This window comes from Cygnus atratus, chromosome 16, assembly GCF_013377495.2.
Source record: "Cygnus atratus isolate AKBS03 ecotype Queensland, Australia chromosome 16, CAtr_DNAZoo_HiC_assembly, whole genome shotgun sequence".
NCBI lineage: Eukaryota > Metazoa > Chordata > Aves > Anseriformes > Anatidae > Cygnus > Cygnus atratus.
Genome location: NC_066377.1, coordinates 8,040,117 through 8,057,406, shown reverse-complemented (window position 1 = coordinate 8,057,406; position 17,290 = coordinate 8,040,117). Strand labels below are relative to the sequence as shown.

At 42.5% G+C, this 17,290-nt stretch overlaps 1 protein-coding gene across 6 annotated transcripts in view; it reads right to left on the bottom strand.

The window, feature by feature from the left end:
* The window catches only part of NFATC2 (nuclear factor of activated T cells 2), a 99,040-nt gene that overhangs the window by 37,278 nt on the left and 44,472 nt on the right, over positions 1–17,290 (bottom strand). For all 6 annotated transcript variants that reach the window (XM_035548009.1, XM_035548011.2, XM_035548010.2 and 3 more), the window contains exons 6-7: positions 14,677–14,817; positions 392–447 (exon numbers count right to left, since the gene is read on the bottom strand). In XM_035548009.1, coding sequence (XP_035403902.1) covers positions 392–447; positions 14,677–14,817 — 197 coding nt within the window. The remainder of the gene's footprint in view (positions 1–391; positions 448–14,676; positions 14,818–17,290) is intronic.

The following is a 17,290-nucleotide window of genomic DNA, read 5'->3' as shown; positions in this document are numbered from 1 at the left end:
GCCTATTCCCTTGAAAGATCAACGTTAATTTTAAATACTATAGTGCAGATCCTGTCCTCCAGAGTACAGAGTACCCAAGACTTCCATACAGGCGAAAGGAAGTCAGTATAGCCAGCATCCTGCAGAGGACTCTTTCAAAACTGGGCTGATACAATAGAGTCTTCTGCAAGAACACAAAATCTAGCAGTTATTCAATTTGCTGTGGGTTACTGCTAAATGAATAGTTTCTTTTTGCAACACATCTACTGCTGAAGCATTTGACATTTGGTCATCACAGCAGTCAGATAGCTGCTCTTTCTGCTTTTGAGACGCTCTTTGAAAACTATCCCTTGAATACAAGTTGCTGTCTGAGAAGCTCAACGAGGGGACATCCAATGTTTTGCATACTTACAGGCTGGCTCTTATCTTTATCCACTGTTGCCTCCATTTCCCAGATCTGCTGTCCATCTGGAAGAATATCACAGTATTAATGTAACTATCTTTTTTTTAATCATAAAGCTTGACTTAAAAAGTAAAAAAATAAAAAAAAAATCAAGGACAAATTAAGGGCATCAGGTCAGCAAAGCTCTCAAAATTTACTTAATTTCAAGAACCTTCCCAGTTATAACCAAAAGGAACAGCATTTAATTTAAACACATCATTGAACACTTCTCTCGCCAGGAAAAGACTTACGTACATATTAAAATTAAATGTTTATGTAGAAATTAAGCAAACCGAGGAATGAAACATTCTGCACAGGTGCACCATCTGCTTTTTGCCAGACTTGATTTCAGCCAAATTTACTTGATGAAGGGCACCAGAAGGTCAAATAACTCATTAATGGTCATAGTGGGTCAAGGGCTCAGCAAACGTTTTGCTGTTTTAAGCTAACATAGCTCCCCACCAGTGTGGTAGGAGACAGGCTGGGTGAGGAGGAGAAGAAAGGACTAGATAGAAATCCAGCTCTGGCACCGGTTGCATGGAGAGTGAAGCATGCAAACTGAGCCGCTTCGGGGCTGACTTGTAGAGCTGGTGCACAGTGAAACTGGCAGATGCTCTGAATTCTCACCGGAGCTTAGGTTTTTCTTGAAGTAGTTCAACAGGGACAGATTCTTGCCGTAATTGGGAAACCAGATACGTAGGATACTTGATTTCTATTTGCATGCCTTCTCACTATTTATACTCATTTCTCGTATGTGCAATATGAAACCTCAGCACACGATACCAAACAATACGACTCCTCTGACCAAGGAATAAGCCCAACACCTCCACCAGTGGATCTGCACCTCTGTGCTGCCACCACTGCTACAGAAAAGCCACCAGCACTCCTGCCTGAAGTCCCTGCACAGGACCAAATATTCACCAGGCTTGGAGTAAAAGCACCTCACGACACGTACAACAGCCTCTGCCTTCAGCCCTCACGAAGTCTTCCTGCTCTTAATTACACTGCAGCTCGTACCCATTCTGAGTTACACAAAATGGTATTTATAAAGTAAAATAAAATATAATCCCCTTGTATGTAATGCCAAAGTAACCCAGTGCTGTAAGTACATGAGCAGTCACAGGACATTTGTACCCAGACAGGGTGCTTCGCCTGGCTACAAAGGTTTCTTAAATCTACTGTCGCTCACAATTCCCAGAAATACTTCTTAGCAATGCCTTCCTTATTGGTTTTTAGATTTTAATCTCTACCCCTTTGATTTTAAATTCTGCTGAGTCTTTCAGCCAATCAATTTTCAGAAGAAAAATACCAATGGGAAAAAAAAATTTGCCTCGTACCTTTCTGAAAGTTTGATTTTAAAATGAACAGGGGACACGTAGCCAGGCTAACTGACGGGCTCTGAAGTACCGCAGCCGCTGGGCTGGTGTTTGCGTTAAAGGGGGGGAAATCGCAGGGGTTCCCCTCCTGCTTGCCCAGGTCTGGCAGCACAGGGTAAAGGCTCATAAAAACACTTCTCAGAGGACTTTTTATTTTTCCTGATTCTTGGAAATTCTGCAAAAGCTGCTTTTGTCCTCTGTTATTTAAGCACTTCTGCTTCTGGCGAAAAGGGAAATGAAAGAGTATTTTTAAATGCATTTTGCATTTTTTCTGTTGCTTTCTCTTTGTTCTCTGCTCCGCAGACAATGAGCTGACAGATGTGCTTGGCTCTCAGGACAGCATCTCCCGGAGAAGGGCTCAAGCCGCTGCTCCGCACCACAGACACTCCATCGCTTCATCCCTGGGCCCCAGCGTGCCCAGTGAACCTGGCAGGCCCATGCCTCCCCTGGTATCCCATCCCCAAGAAACCTCTGCTACATTCCGGCCCCCAAACACTCACGAGGAGGAGGAGGGTTTCCCTGGATCAGTTGCCCACAGTGTGCCCCTTCCTCCCTCCAATCCTGCCCGGTCCCCGGGTGTTTCCCTTAGCTCCGTGCATTTCTTGCTTGCATGCACACACAAAACAGCACCGCTGCAGCATGACGTCCAAACACCTTGCTCCTGTACTGCCACTGCATTTTGGTGCACAGAGAAAACACAAAATAACTCTGACTTTTCTCTCTTTGCAGCATCTCAAGTCCCTCCCCTGTGAGTCAGTCGTCTTGTCCACGCTAGCATGTGGATCGGTGACGGCAGGCGGGGAGGAATGGCCAGAGCGAGCAGTGTAATTAGAGCCAGCAAGCCTCTCGCCTGGTTTGCTGTTTAGCCCTAACATCCCAGAGGACCGCCGTGCAAATGAATGGAAAGTATTCCATTATTTAATAATAAGCATTTGCTTCAGCCACTGCTCTGGACTGTTCCAGGTTAAATCCATACCCCTGTTAATGCAGCTAATGCTTCACCGTGGCTGGAATGGTAAACACTTCGGGAAAGTGGGAGGCTGTGGGTTTAATCCTGCAGATACTAAATGCACCGTCTGATGACAGCACAATTAATACTTAATGGGGGGATTCCCCTTCGAGATGATTTTTGTGAAAAGAAACCATCACAATAGCTGTTAAGGAACCTCCCCACATCCCCCAAAACAACCCCAAAAGAGAAATTTTTATAGTACTTTGAGGAAGAGAGGTGGTAAAAGAAAACCAGAAGACACGACAAAATAAGAGCTCTAATAGAGACGTGCATCAGGAACAGTCTAAGCAATGCAATATGAAGATGTCCTGACAGCAAGGCCAGCCAAGTGGGAATACTTGACACTGTTTTTCCTCCAGGCAGAATGTTTTCATCTTTGTTCCTGTACTGCTAAATTCAAACAGTCTGTGCAGATGCAGCAGAACTAACTTCACATAGAAGGTAGAAATCAAAAGGATTTCCGAAATGCAAAAAATAAAGGAGAAATAGGCCTCAAAGTCATCTGCCGTACTCACGAGGCCTGTGAAGCACATGCAACCACAATCACAGTTGATTTGGTTTAGTAACTGAGCCACTGAAATTGCACTAAAAGCTAATGAAGCCAACCATAAAAATCAAATGATGTTTAGGCAGAGTCCAAAGTCTAGGGGGATTAAGAATGAGAATAAGCCCAACCGAACAAGAAATAAATGTATTAGGGGTTATCATCCTAATGATGATGGATGCTTCTGTTTGGATATATTCATGCTTGCAGCGGGCTAAACAGGTTCCTAGCAAGTCTGTCAGCAGCATCGTCCCTGTTCTTTAAGCTCCAAAGCCCTGTTGAATATAAGCACTCCACAGCTTACTTGCTGACCTTTATGCTTAAATATCATGATGTGGCTCCATCTGTCTCACTGCTTCACTTTTATAGTTATGAACGTACAAACTTTAGTTCGAGGTAATTAGTATTTGCTTTTCCTTTAATCCCTCTGGATAGGCATGTTACAGTGAGCTTTTAGCAGAAGGATGCAGGAAGCTGTGAATAAAGTGAAAAATACAAGCACGTGCAGAAATACCTCTCTGCTCTAACCTATCCTTTTATAATCAAGGGTAAATCTTTTGATTACTCGCACTCAGACAGTTAACAGACAGCAGGAACAGTAAATTAAGAAGAATTCTAAGGTCCACCTGTAGGACAATTACAGGAAATTTTGAACAGAGAAAACTCGCACCAAACTGTCAGCACATTTATAATTTTTTTTAATGCGCATAAATTGGAGTTTTTTTGAGGGAGGGGAAAAGTAAAGTGAATGTTTCAAGGAAGTCATCAGCAAAAATGTGATTTTTACTGTAAGGATGTGCTAAAAACCACAGTGCTGATATGATGGTGGAGCACGGACCCAGTACAAAAACAGCGTCACGATGTGCACGCTCAGGAGCAGGCCCTTTTCTCCGGCATCAGGGTTGCGACCCAAGTGGTGCCTAAATGCCGCATGTGCATTTTGTTCTGAGCAGGAGGCTGGGCTCAACGACCTCCGGAGGTCCATTCTGGCTTTAATTATCCCATAATTCTGTCATGCCACATACGAGGTAAATGACTGGTCCTCTCCCTGCCTGTAGACAGAGAAGATTAATCCCCAGCTTAACTGGTAACTTAATATAAAGTCTACAAGTACAGATAATTGTGTATAATTAAACCTGCACTAACAGTGAAAAAGTAAGAAAACTACAAAAGCACAACAGCATCATTTTTGCTGAAGTATTTCAAAGATGCAGAGAGCGTGTGCTGGGCTGTCCTGGGAGCGATACGCGCCAGCCAGAGCACTGCAAGGATGTCCTGGTATGTGCAGGGATCACGTGGGAGCTCAGTGCCAGGTCCACGTGTGTGGTGTGTCTCAAATTCCACCTCCCCAATGGGGAATTCAATCCATGTCTCTGAAAAGAGCGGTAGTTCCACTCAAGATGATAAAATATTTTTGGATGTGGACCCTGAGGTCTTACCAGCCATGGCTGCCTCACGCAATATTTTTACTGTTGTGGTTCCCTGCTCGTTTAATGGTTTGTCTTAGTTGGCAAGTCTTTAACACCACAGGTCAGTTAAATGTTCAGGAAATAGAGATTTTTGTGCTGCTTCAGGGCTATGAGACTTAGCATTAAACCCCGATGAGAGATCTGATTGTGTCAGCACTCTTTGGAGGAATGAATGAGTTGTTGGAAGAAAGTAATTCTACCCTCTCTAGCTCAAACCATGATCATACCAAAAGTCTTGCTCCAAACTTTGGGGAAAATCAAAACGTCAGTCTGCATTAGGAACATTTTGGGTGATTCTCTGCAGCCCCATATAGGGCTTTTTTTAATTAGCCAATTAAAGGTTTTTCTGAACCAGTTACAGCCTTTACACATTATTCACGATCCCTTACTCATGACTCTGGGGTCAGTAACTAGCAGAGAAACAAACTTACTGCTTTATTTGAACAAGCATGACTGATGGACTGAGAGGTTCAGGAAATTTTCTTTGCAGCTCTCTCCAACTGAAGACTAAGTGCACTATTGTGCCGACTCTGTATGTGATTCTGTGCCTGCATGTGATTTTATGCTTGAAAATGTACATTGCTTTTTCAGTCAAGCATTACACAAATTACTTAATGAACAACCTGTTACCTTTTTCCCAGGCAGCAAACCATGCAAGTTCCCCAAAGAAATGGAGCCTGGTAGCCAGTGGGGCAGCTGCCCTCGCTACACATTTCTGCAGAGTTCCCTTTGGGCTTGCAATGAATTGTCCCTATTCACTGTGACTTTTGGAAAGTCCTCCAAAAACGCACAGCAATTATATCCGTGAGGTTTTATCGGTACATGACAGGCATCTCTGGAAAACAGGCAAGTCTTTTTAAGCCACCCCAAGAACAAAGCTAGTAACAATGAACACTTTCCAGAAAAACAGACACTACTTCTGGGATGTGGAAACCTTATAGGCAGGGGAAAACGCACACAAAATCTCTTGCTCTTTTGGGGGATGAATTCTGGTTTCAGCTGGGAAGTTATTCTGCTTCATGTCAGTGCAAGGTTGCTCAGCATTACACCTGAGCAGTTGCTGCTTCCTAAGCTTTTACTTCAGAATAGTTTTCAAACTTTAGAGCAAACGCAGCATGAATGAATTTACAACTTGCAAAAGAAGAGCTATTGACTTTTTCACTGACTCTGATTTCTGTGGATTTCTTTTTCTTGCTGAAGTGAGACTGCCCACTGCAGTTAGTGAAGCTCTGTTTATGATGAGCTGAGGCCAATGCCTTCATTTTACTGAGGACGTGAGTTTGAGTCACTAAGGCCAAAGATACAAGTCAAGGTCTGGGAGGTAAAAGGCCAATGGATTAGTCATCCGCCATCCAGCCCAGCCCCAAATCTGACATTTTGCACAGTGAGAACAAGTCTAGAGAAGATTTCTCCCCAGCTATTGTTGAGGAATTCAATTCACACTAAAATAAAACATAAATACAGTAGTTGAGCAGTGAAGCAGCAGGGGCAGTCTGTCATCCCAGAGCTCTTCCAAATAATTCCTTATGCCAATTCATCAAAATAGATTTGTCGTTTTTTTAAGATTATACGTGTGTGTTTGTGTGTGTCTGTGTATAAATTATTAAACAAAAGCTCGTCTCAAAATAAAACCACTGGGAACCTCCATGTAATAAAATGAGTCACACCAGGATGTGATGACTAAGTGGGAGAATAGGGAATTCCACTCCCCGTGCCAGCTTTTTACATGATCAATTTTCTGTCAACAGGTGATGGGAGCTTGTCTCTCTGCCTTTTGTTTATTCCCAGAATTGTTATTATTATTTAATATTCTCTTTAAACAATTAAGATTCAAAGCTGAATAATCAGGACCAGGCACACTTCCACTAGGCGCCCCCATAGTAAACAGCAAGCCAGGGAATCCAGGCCAGTAGTGGCTGCCTGTGTTAATAAGGATTTACCAGCTGTAAAATTCCAAAATCTTGTGTCATACGGGGAAACCTTCCAAAACACTGGATTCCACCCTGTCTCGCTGAGTCTCTAACAGCTATGGCAACTCCGTTTCTGCAGCCACACACTTTTGCATTTTTGTGTGCGTGATCCTTAGATTTTTTCCTGTTTTGCAGTGTTTTTCTGAGATCCCCAGCTTAATGCCTAACAATTGTCCTGAGGGACTACAAGAACACCTGGGGCAGGCAGCACATTTCAGCCATGGGGTAAACCTGTGGGCAGAAAGATCTGCTGGGCTTTCATCAGCAATATCAAGAAAAAGCAGGTGTCACATTTACCCTGAAACCCTTTCATCTACATAGCAAAAAAGGGAAAACTCAAATCTGCCTTACTTTATACACTTGTCACTCTTCAAAATGATGGGATTTGCTGTATGCCTTCCTCTTTTGCTTAGAAAGAGCAAACAGAGCAGAAACCCAAAGAAAACAAAACCATCCTGACCCTCCCCAGTTCTGACACCTTTTTGCATGAACAACTACCAAGCAGGTCCTCTGCTCTGGTTTGCAGCCACTTAAATGTGCTGCACTGCAAGGCATAATAAGGACGGGAGATTAACCTGTAAGGTGATCACCTTTAGCTAATGTAAAAATCAGATGTGCCTCTCAACACAGAGATCAATAATGTACTCCACTGGTTCAATCCATCGCTCTGTCGATTTAGAGTGGATCCAGCACCCAGCTTTAAATGCTAGACTCCAGCCACAAACTGAGCAGAGCAGAGAAAGTGGTGGTGCGTGTGTGCTGTCTGAACTACTAAGGAAAGAGCAAGATAGCAAATATATTTCATATACTGTCTACAGAACTTCATGTTGCAAACAAATGGAATAATTTCAGATTGCAGTACCGCTCTCGCTTTTGCTACCTCTGTAACTACTCCCAAAGACTTGTGCTTTCTTCCTCAGACTTTTCCATAAAAACAAACAAACAAGAAAACCACAGTAGTTTGTTTCTTTGCTTTTTCCCCAGATGCTGGGCTTTCGTCTCAGGTTAAGATACCTTAAAAACCTAAACTGTAATGGATGTTCATCAGTGTGTGTGGCTGAGTTAGGATCCAGGTTCTAAGATATGTCCTGCTCCCCTCAATTCTCCACAACTTAAATCTTCTTTTTCAGTTCATTAGTTTAGAAATTCAGTAAGAGAACTGGAGCTTGGAGCTTGCATGAAAGATTTACGGTTATTTGCTGGATTCAGACAGAAAACATCTCAGTTGGATGGATATGAGAAAAAAATGAAAGTTTTAAAAGGTTTTAGGTTTCTCTTTTATCTTTAATTTGTCTGAGTAAATTGCATCATTAATTTTGCATCATTAAGTTCAAAGAGATAATTGTCGAAAATAGTTTGCTATTTTTTGCATTCCCCAGGACATTTTTTTGATCATTCACGAAATTGTCAGACTACTAACTGGCATCTAGTTCCCTGTTTGGGGCACGGTGAGAAATTTCAGACTTGACATAACAGAATAGGGGAACATTACTCTTGCCAGTCTTACAGTTTCCTTTCACATCTCCCACAAAAGATTCTAATCTTCAACCCTGGTTCCTCACTATTATCAAAACCAATATACAAGCCACCTTCTTTTCACATTGTATGTGTCATAATGCCTTCCCATCACAGTTTTCTACAGCGAATTGTCTTGTCCAAAAGATTGTCTCATACTCCAAGTCATTTGACTGACTTCGAGCAGATACATATCAACTTACACAATTAAAACAAGTATGGGCTGTAAAAGGCATCTACTGCATAGATAAGAACATGCAATAGGGGCTTTACTCATAATAAAGTGTAAGACAGTATGTGCCTTGGGATTCCTGGGTCTGGAGCAACACTGACTCTGGACTCAGATTGATAGCATAATTGGGTCCAACTTCTTGTGCTTTATAAACAAGAATTTTTCTAGAGAGTGTAAATCTCAAAATCTGCTAGCTTGCAATGTAAAAGGAATACTGAAAAGTGCAAGTCTAAGAGCAAAATCCCTACAAAACAATCCCTGCTTGTTTGCTTTTAAAACTGAAAGGAGTATATTTCAAAGAAATGATTTGCCTAGAGTTAAAATAAAGCACATCTGCAATGAGAGATGTACAGAAGTGCTGGAAATCAGAGAGACAGTGTAAAGAAGTAGAGATATCATTAGAACAGTTATTGGCATTATTGTTATTTCAGTAATAGGCAAGCCATGGCAAAAACATAAGTGCTTCTGCGCACGTGACACGCTGCAGTTAGTATAGGTGGACGTGCAAAGAGAGCCCACCTCCATTTTGCACACTGTGCAGACGAAAGCTTCAGCTTGCCAAGGACACCAATTTCCAGTGCAGCTGGGTGTGCACATTGAACACAGCAGTCCTGATCCTGCCCTGCGGTGAGGTCTCCTGAAACTGGCAGATGTTCAAGTATGTTCACCTGCTCTACCTATTAGCGTCCTAAGAAACCACAGTCATAAGAACATCCCTGAGGTGACAGACAGACACATAAAGGAACTCAAGGGAAAAAGAAACTAGAACTCCATTGCTTGAATCTAGAGGCTGGAAGGATTTATTTTTGTTAAATGGACTTTGAGTGTCCATGCTTCAGCGCCCTTGACAGCTGCATCAGTTCAAAGGGTGCAGAGAGCACCACCTCCTCTCTTTACACTGTGTAGCTGAATTGAAAGATTTATGGTGGATCTACTCCAAAGATGTACGCTTTCTGTTTGGGTTGTTCCTCCACCACCCACATTGTCCTAGCGATGATTCATGATGTCCATGTGGCCACCATAAGAGTTTGGCAGGGGAAAGCACAGTCCATTTGCACTTTTCTCCTGGACCAACACGAAACTTCTCTATCACTCACAGCACAGCAGCAGTAACCAGTACACAAATGGGAATAAACAGAATGCAACCAACTGCATCTGATTTGCAAATTATTACGTGATAATTAAAACAAATAAGAAGGGGGATTCCAAACCTTTTTTTTTCTTTTTTTTACTGCATTGTAAGATACAGGCCCTAACTAACACCCTCGACCTTTAGCATATTCAAAACCCTTAACAGCCACAAGACTGCTTTCCAAACTCTCTCTTCCAGATCACAACTGACAGAATACATGCACTTCCAAAATCTCTCTGTACAATCCCATCCAGTTGCTTCCCCTGACCTATTTTTATTCAGATGCGCTCAGTTAGGTTTCTCTGAGTTCAGATCTTCTAACTCCTTGAACCCAATTCTGCTTTTTTGTCCTGACTCTCTAATTCATGAGCTCCTCTGCCCTACAGCAGCTGAGGATTACAATTGTTCATCAGAAATAAGTAACCTTAAAAAGAACATAAAACTATAATGCTTGCATGTTGGTAAACCTTATCATTAAGAAAATTAATGTCATTTAGTCATCAGCAGTTCAAACACAAGTGCTTTATCCCCCTGCTCACAGACAAAGCACTGAGCTCCAGCCCCTTCAGTTCGCTTCCTGCTGCCATTTCCTGTCGCAAGCCTAAAATGAGTCTTTTACAGACTTCTTGGTGGCAAGTTAATTGCACTAGTTTTAGTATAATACAAAAAGGCAGCTATTTTCATAACGACATCCCAGCGTAATTTTGGGAATATTCTTTATTTTCCAGGTATTTCTAGTGGAAAATATACATATGTTATAGAGAAGTAAAAAGTATTCATTATTGTTCTTAGGAGCATGTTGTATTTTGGTCACAAGTATGAGCAGTTCTACATTTCTCTCTGTCGAAAATAGTGAGTGAAGAATTGCCTACAAAATCCAGGGGAAACTGAAGTATGTTTTGAGCATTCATCTGAAGGGTAAAACCTAATTTACAACTGTGAGACCCAAGAGCAGTTCACTCAGTTGTGTAAGTCACAGAGACTTCAATCTCAGCACCTGGATTGTTGCAGACACTAATCCAGACCCCAGGCTCAAGGTACACCCAGATGGTAGAGCGTCTGTGAAACACTGAACAGGAGAACATCTCGCTGCACAGAGGTTTTTTTTAAGGGACAAAAAAAAAAAAAAAGTCTTGCTACTCTCATCTTAAACACCAGGCAAACAAGCCTAGCCAAGGCCCTCTGCAGAGTACAACATGCTGAAAGCTATTAGATGCTTTTCCACACTGCTGCTCTCTCCCTTGCCATTACTGGTAGAGCTAAAACTGGTGTCAAAAGTGGGAAATCAAACACCACTTTCTAGCACAGACAAGGCTTTTGAGCTATTAAAAAGAAACTCAGAGAAAACTGCATTCCCCCGAGAGGTGGTGCACCTTCCTGCCTTCACAGAGGTACAATTCTTTCTGAGGCTCCCTGGGGCAGCGCTGAGAGCTGGGAGAGGACGCGACAATGGCAGGGTCACGCGAGCAGTGTGCTATCCACCCACCAGAATGTTTATTGTGGCTTAGTTTGCTGCTGAGCAGCTTATCAGAGCTTTCTGCACAGTGCTGTGCAGACAGGAGCTGCAGCGAGCGAGCTCTCCGAGGTGAGTGCAATATCCACCTCCTCCTTCCACCCAGCGACATTTCTAATTGAGAACTGGGCTGTAGAACCAGCCCTTTTTGTTCTGTGTTCCTGTAGTCTAATGCAACAACAACTAAGTAAGGCCACGGCAATAATTAAAATAGTCTACAGTTTATAAAGGGAGAAGCTGAAAGTCCCAGGTGTGTAAGATCCTAAGTTTCAGGCTCTCTGGGACACTTAATGACCTCTACAAGCCATGCACAAAGGCTTAATTCTCCATCTACTGCAGTCAGTTGAAGTCACATCAGCCCCTGTGTGATTTGCATATCCAGATAAGCTTTAACGTTCCTTGCCTTAATGTACACCTATTACAGAAAGCAATCTTCACATTAAAAGCACTTCGTGGCATATCTGCAAGAGGCATTGCTACATTATAACACGGTGCATGGACACACAGAGAGCTATCAAGCCTGCAGCATGGCGCAGAGTCCCCTAGACACACTACATACCACCATGCACACACTTCTCATCCAGACCAAAGCCTTGAATCAGGTCTCCCGTCCTCTAAATTCCCCCTTTGCCAATCATTTATTCAAAGTCCGGCAGCCTGAGACTGACCACAGAGATGGCCAGGGAGCAGTGCAGGATATGGAACACCGGCATGCAAATCTCCGCTCCAGACTGGGCACTGCTGCTGGGATAAGCCATGGCTCTCCACTACCAGGAGGTAAAAAAAGAAACAAAAAAATGCAGTTTCCCCAGCAGTGAAGAAAAGCTTTAGATTTAGTGTGGAAAATGTTGTTGTTCTTTTTACTTTCTAACATCTGTTCCAGCCAAAGCCTTCTCTGCTCTCATATGGAAATAGGGGCTGGGCATTTCAGATGTTTCCTCGAAATGGCATTAAGAGCTACCTCTTTTTTAGTGTATCATCTCCTTTAGTTACTGCAAAACATTCTTGGGACAGGTACTGTTGCGGGCTGCCAAGCATGTTCCCATGCACCTTCACGATTCGCTGACATCGACGGAACAGTGGCAGCACAGTGGGAAGGAATTAATACATGGTCTTAAAAGGAAATAAAGGGTGCCAAGAAAATTGCTCTGACTGCACAGGCTCATCAGAACCTTCACAGTTCAGAGGCCTAGTGGCCTAGCAGCTCTCCTTCTTGCTGGGAAACAGCATGGCTTGCTGGAGCTGTGGGAAGAAAGTGGGACCTCCAGCATGGTTTTTGTTCCCCCACTTCACCAGCTGATGCCCACATATATTAATGTTTGACTTGCTTTTTGCCAAAAGCATTACCCCATAAATCACCCACATGCTGTTCACTTGGGTGATGCTATTTCTTAAATCCCTTCTTGCAAGTCACTGGATATATTGCTTAGGCTTTCTCTGCCTTAGTTTACTGACAGAAAACTTAGGAACAGTGTGTTTTCTTAGCAATGCAAAGGGACTGTGAAGTTTAAATTTAAATTGCTCTTTTACTTTTTTTATTATTGTTATTTTTACTCTTGCTGCTCTTTTGTACTGCAGAGTCCTTTGTCTCACTAAAACAAACAGGAGTAAAGGATGGCAGAGTCTGGTCTTTCATATTGCAAGATGCTTTTCTGATCCCCAGATGCTGTTATTATCCTTGCAGAGCACATTATTCCAAACACAAAAATCAAGCCTAATGAAGGGTAAGTTAAACAAGTCCAGACCATTTACAAAGAACAAATGTCATTTTGCAAAAGCCCTAAGAAATCCAATAAAATACACATCCTGCCTAGTGAGGTGAGAGGAAATGCCTGTATGCATATGATATTAGAAAAGAAACAATTCTGCTCTGAGTAAACAGGTAACTAACTACAGCAGAATGCATTTGTTTGTGTTTCCACCTGTAAACAAGAAAATCTGGATTTCTGCTGCCCACCTGAACCATTAGACCATGCTAAGCATATTTTCTAGGGTAAGGTATTCTTTGAGTCAGAAATCAAGTGGTATTTATTACGGCATGCCATTGTGAAAACACAATAAAGAGAGTTCAGCAAAGGCAGTAGAGGTGATGCTAGGCAACCAAATAACTCCCAGTAACCAGTCATTATTCCTATTATTTATATTCATCCAACACCAACTAGGGCTTGGGACCATCTTGTATTGTCTCTGTGCAAGTTAAGCAAATAAACAGCCAAGATGAAAAGAGAAGAGAGATAATCTGTAATCTGCTAGTCATTCCCTCTTTGTGATTGCTCAAGAGCTAGCAATAATACCCCCAAAAATTGGCAAAACATATTTTAAAACATGCAGCTCTATTGGAAAAAAAATACTGTGCTATAACAGGGAACTTTTCTCTCTGAATTGAATTTGATTTGTTTTGCTACAAGTCTGAGCCTTCCTTTTGTGAGTTCTTCATGTATCTGGTGTACATGGTTGTGCAGTGCCAGCCTGCACAGACAGCAGGACAGATGCATGGGTGTGCGCAGGTTTAGATAGCTGCATGATTTAACCTGATGCCTCAGTTTGCAATGGCAATGCTGAGGTGATGCAAACCTGTACACGTGGAAGTAGTGCAAATTTCAACTGTATTTCAGGGGTATGTGGTAAAGTTAGAGACAAATTCTTCAGAGACCTGAGCAGCTGCCTGCCTGGGGATAATTGAAAGAGAAAGAAGCTTTACAGAAGCAGGCCCTTAGTCAATAAAATATATTTTTATATGTGTTTTGTGACATTTTGGATTATTTTCCATTTAATCTCAGCACGTTTCACAGGCTTGAATTTCATTTGCCTGTGGAGGCACTGTTTCCCCTCACACTGTGGGGAAATATATATTTCTGTTTATGCTTAAAAGAGTTCTTTTTAAGAAGTGATATGAAAACTATCAATGTGGAAACTATCAATGTTGAAAATATCTGAAAAAATATGGAAGATGCAGTAATGTGTTCTTGTGTCTCAATATGTGTATAAAAATAATTTTACTTTGATATCAAAATACATATTACACACATTTTTCTCTCACAGACTTCTAAGGACAGAAGCCCCAACCTCTGCCTATAGTTCACTTCAATAAAAATGGTCATTTCAATTGTTATTTCTATAGTAATGTTTACAAAACATGAGATCAAATAAGCATAAGGGAACATGTAACGTTCATTTAATGTCTTTGATAATGTACCCTTTTTCTGCTGATTCCCAATGTCTATATTCTTGTGAACCTTCCCCATGACATGGCTTTGATTTACTTTCCAACAGTGCCTGCAAGGCCGACGATACAGATGTGAGCTCCCAGGGCTAATTTTACTCACAAGGTTACCTCAAGAGATTTGGTTTTACTTGGCAGAACTTGAATGGGATTACTCACTGGAGTAGAGTTACTCACGAGCAAAAATCTTAGAACAATATCATGAGACACAACAGTACTGCAGGTTTGCCTTATCACATTAGGGAAAGTGAAGAAAAAAAATGCCCTACCTGAAGTTTTCTCTGTAAACACAACCTTGGACTCTGCTGTGAAATTTTGTCCAGTCAGAATCATCTGTTGTCCTCCATACACAAGGCAGCTGTCAATATCTTGTCTTTCAACCATTGGAAGTTCATGAGCAGACCTTTGGGCTGTGGACAAAATACAGACATGAATGAAATCAACTCTGTTTTACCAGCACTTTCCAAATCTTCCCAGAACTATCCACAGATCGATCTTGTCATCGTTACCATCCACTGACTGCCAAAGCAGCTTCTCCAGGGTGCTAAATTTAGGTTTGAGAGGGAAAAATAAACTTACTCAAGGCATTTTATTTGGAAACATTCAGGAGCTGGCTGCAGCGATTCAGCTGTGCTGGCCTTACTCCTTGTCCTTGAAAAAGGACAGCTTGGATGAATGAGCTGGAACTTGCCCATGTCTGTTTCCAAATAAATAGCCAAATTTTCAAGTGCAGGCACACTACAGTCCTGGAGCCCAAAAATTCCACCTGCAGAGAGGATTCCACTGAATAACACTGAATTCCTTCAGAAAAAAAATAAAAATAAACCCTTTCTACAAAAGCTCAATGCTTCTCACAGAGACCAGGCCCAATGTTGGGCCTGGCACAGTCTGGTTGCCAACAGAATCACCGTCTCCATGTGCACACAGCAGGCCTCACACACAACCAGAGGCGCAATCACAAAGCTGCATGTGTACAAGCAGGCCCCAGCTTTATTATTCTTTTCCTCATCAGTCAGAAAACCAGGACAGCACCATCTCTCCGCCTTTGGTCCTCTCAACCCATTAAAATGGCCATTTGCATGGTCAGGAAAGCTTTGGAGAGTCCTGGTTACCACCCCTACCATCCTGTTTCAACTCTTTGCTAACAAGCAGCAGGAGCTGAACAAAGTGAAGATGCGAGAATTGTTCCCTGCAACACAAACAGCTGGAAAATATCAGGAGCTTCCCTGCGAGCAGACCAGGTGGGCAGCAATTCGGGTCTGGTGAACTGTGAGTTCATGACCTGCACTCAAACTCCTCCAGATTCATCCACCCCAACTGGAAAGGCCTCCAGAGGATGCCGCTCATCTATTTAACAGCTGCCTTGGCTGGGTTTTAACTTTCTCTGACAAAGAGCCTGTTCCCAAGAGACCCCGAGCGTTTGTGTCTTCCCTTCACTGAACACCATTCACCACTGAGCCAAAACTAAAGAAATGTTAACCTGTATGTTCAGTGCTGGGCCTCCACTCGCACACAGGCGAGGCTGCGGTCCAGGCACCCTTTTACTGCTCTGAAACCTTCAGAGAGCCGAAAATCCAACAGCTCTTGGCTGCAGCAAGAGCTGCACAAACTCTTTCACTGCATCAAAAACAAAGCTGGGGTATTTGGTGGGAAAACATAAACGTTAAACCGTGTAGACAGGTGTCTGTGGGAGAGGGGAACAAGGCTTTTTTCTCGTTAGAAATACAGATAAGTCAATATTCGTAACTTTCTTGTGCCGTTTGAGAGGCATTTTTTAAAATCTATTTAAAACAACCTTATGACTCATTGTTCCCTTCAAATATATTACAACAGCTGGGCTAAGATACTGCCAATTAAGAATATATATTCAGATTATTTTCACAGAAGCTGCTAATTTCTTTCACATGGCTCCATGATTAATTCCTATCCCTAAATACTCATGCTTTTGATGAGTTCATAATTGGATTTATCACAAAGGTTTGTAACCTCAAAGGCTTACAAGTAAATAGCAATAAGCAAAACCATGTCTACAACACTCACTCAAGAGAAAATGTATTTAAACTTTGCCCTGAATGCTCTTTATTCCTATTCAATCCACAAGTTTCACTTCAAGAGTGTCCCAAATTGTCAAAATTGCAGATTAAACTACGTCTTCTGCAGATTTAGTGTCTTAATAGAGAGCTTTGTACCTGACATCCCACTGACCAGTGGTTCTCAAGGCTTTTTCAGGATGAGGAAGGACAAATTTTAGCCTGGAAATAACCATCTGACTCATCTTAAATACATCTGGAACTAGGCAAGTTGGAAATCACTGCCGAAAACCAAGTCTCTATCCAACTTCCATAGAGCGCAGTGTTTGTGTATGCTGCAACCTACCAGGGAGCTGGGGAGGACAGCAGGTTCACTGGGGAGCCTGTGCATCCATGCTCCTCAGAAACCCCAAACCCTGCTGCTCTCCTCAGCTGAGCTGGGCAGCCGAGCAGTGCCGCCTGGAAGCCTGCAGTGGGCAGAGGAGTGTTGGGATTTCCCTGATGCAGCCCCATGCTGGCCAGCAGTAGCCAGGCTGGTGCAAAGCTACATTCAGGCACAGCTACAGCACAAGCAGGCTACTGGCATCTCCAGAAGTGCTTTCACCCAGGCCCAGAATTAGTCATACCCGTAGGTGTAAAAACCCACATCTGCTTTAGATGTGCAGCAGAACAATGTCATTTAGAAATCTTCCAGCTGAGTTTCACAGTGCAGACATCATGCTAATGGGAGGAATGGGCTAAAGGTGGAGGAATTTAGGTACCTACTGAGCATCAGGCTTCCTACTGCATGTTTTGTCTGCACTCTTCTCCCACTGGGTGGTTTGCAAACCATTTTGTAAGAAAATTTAAAAAT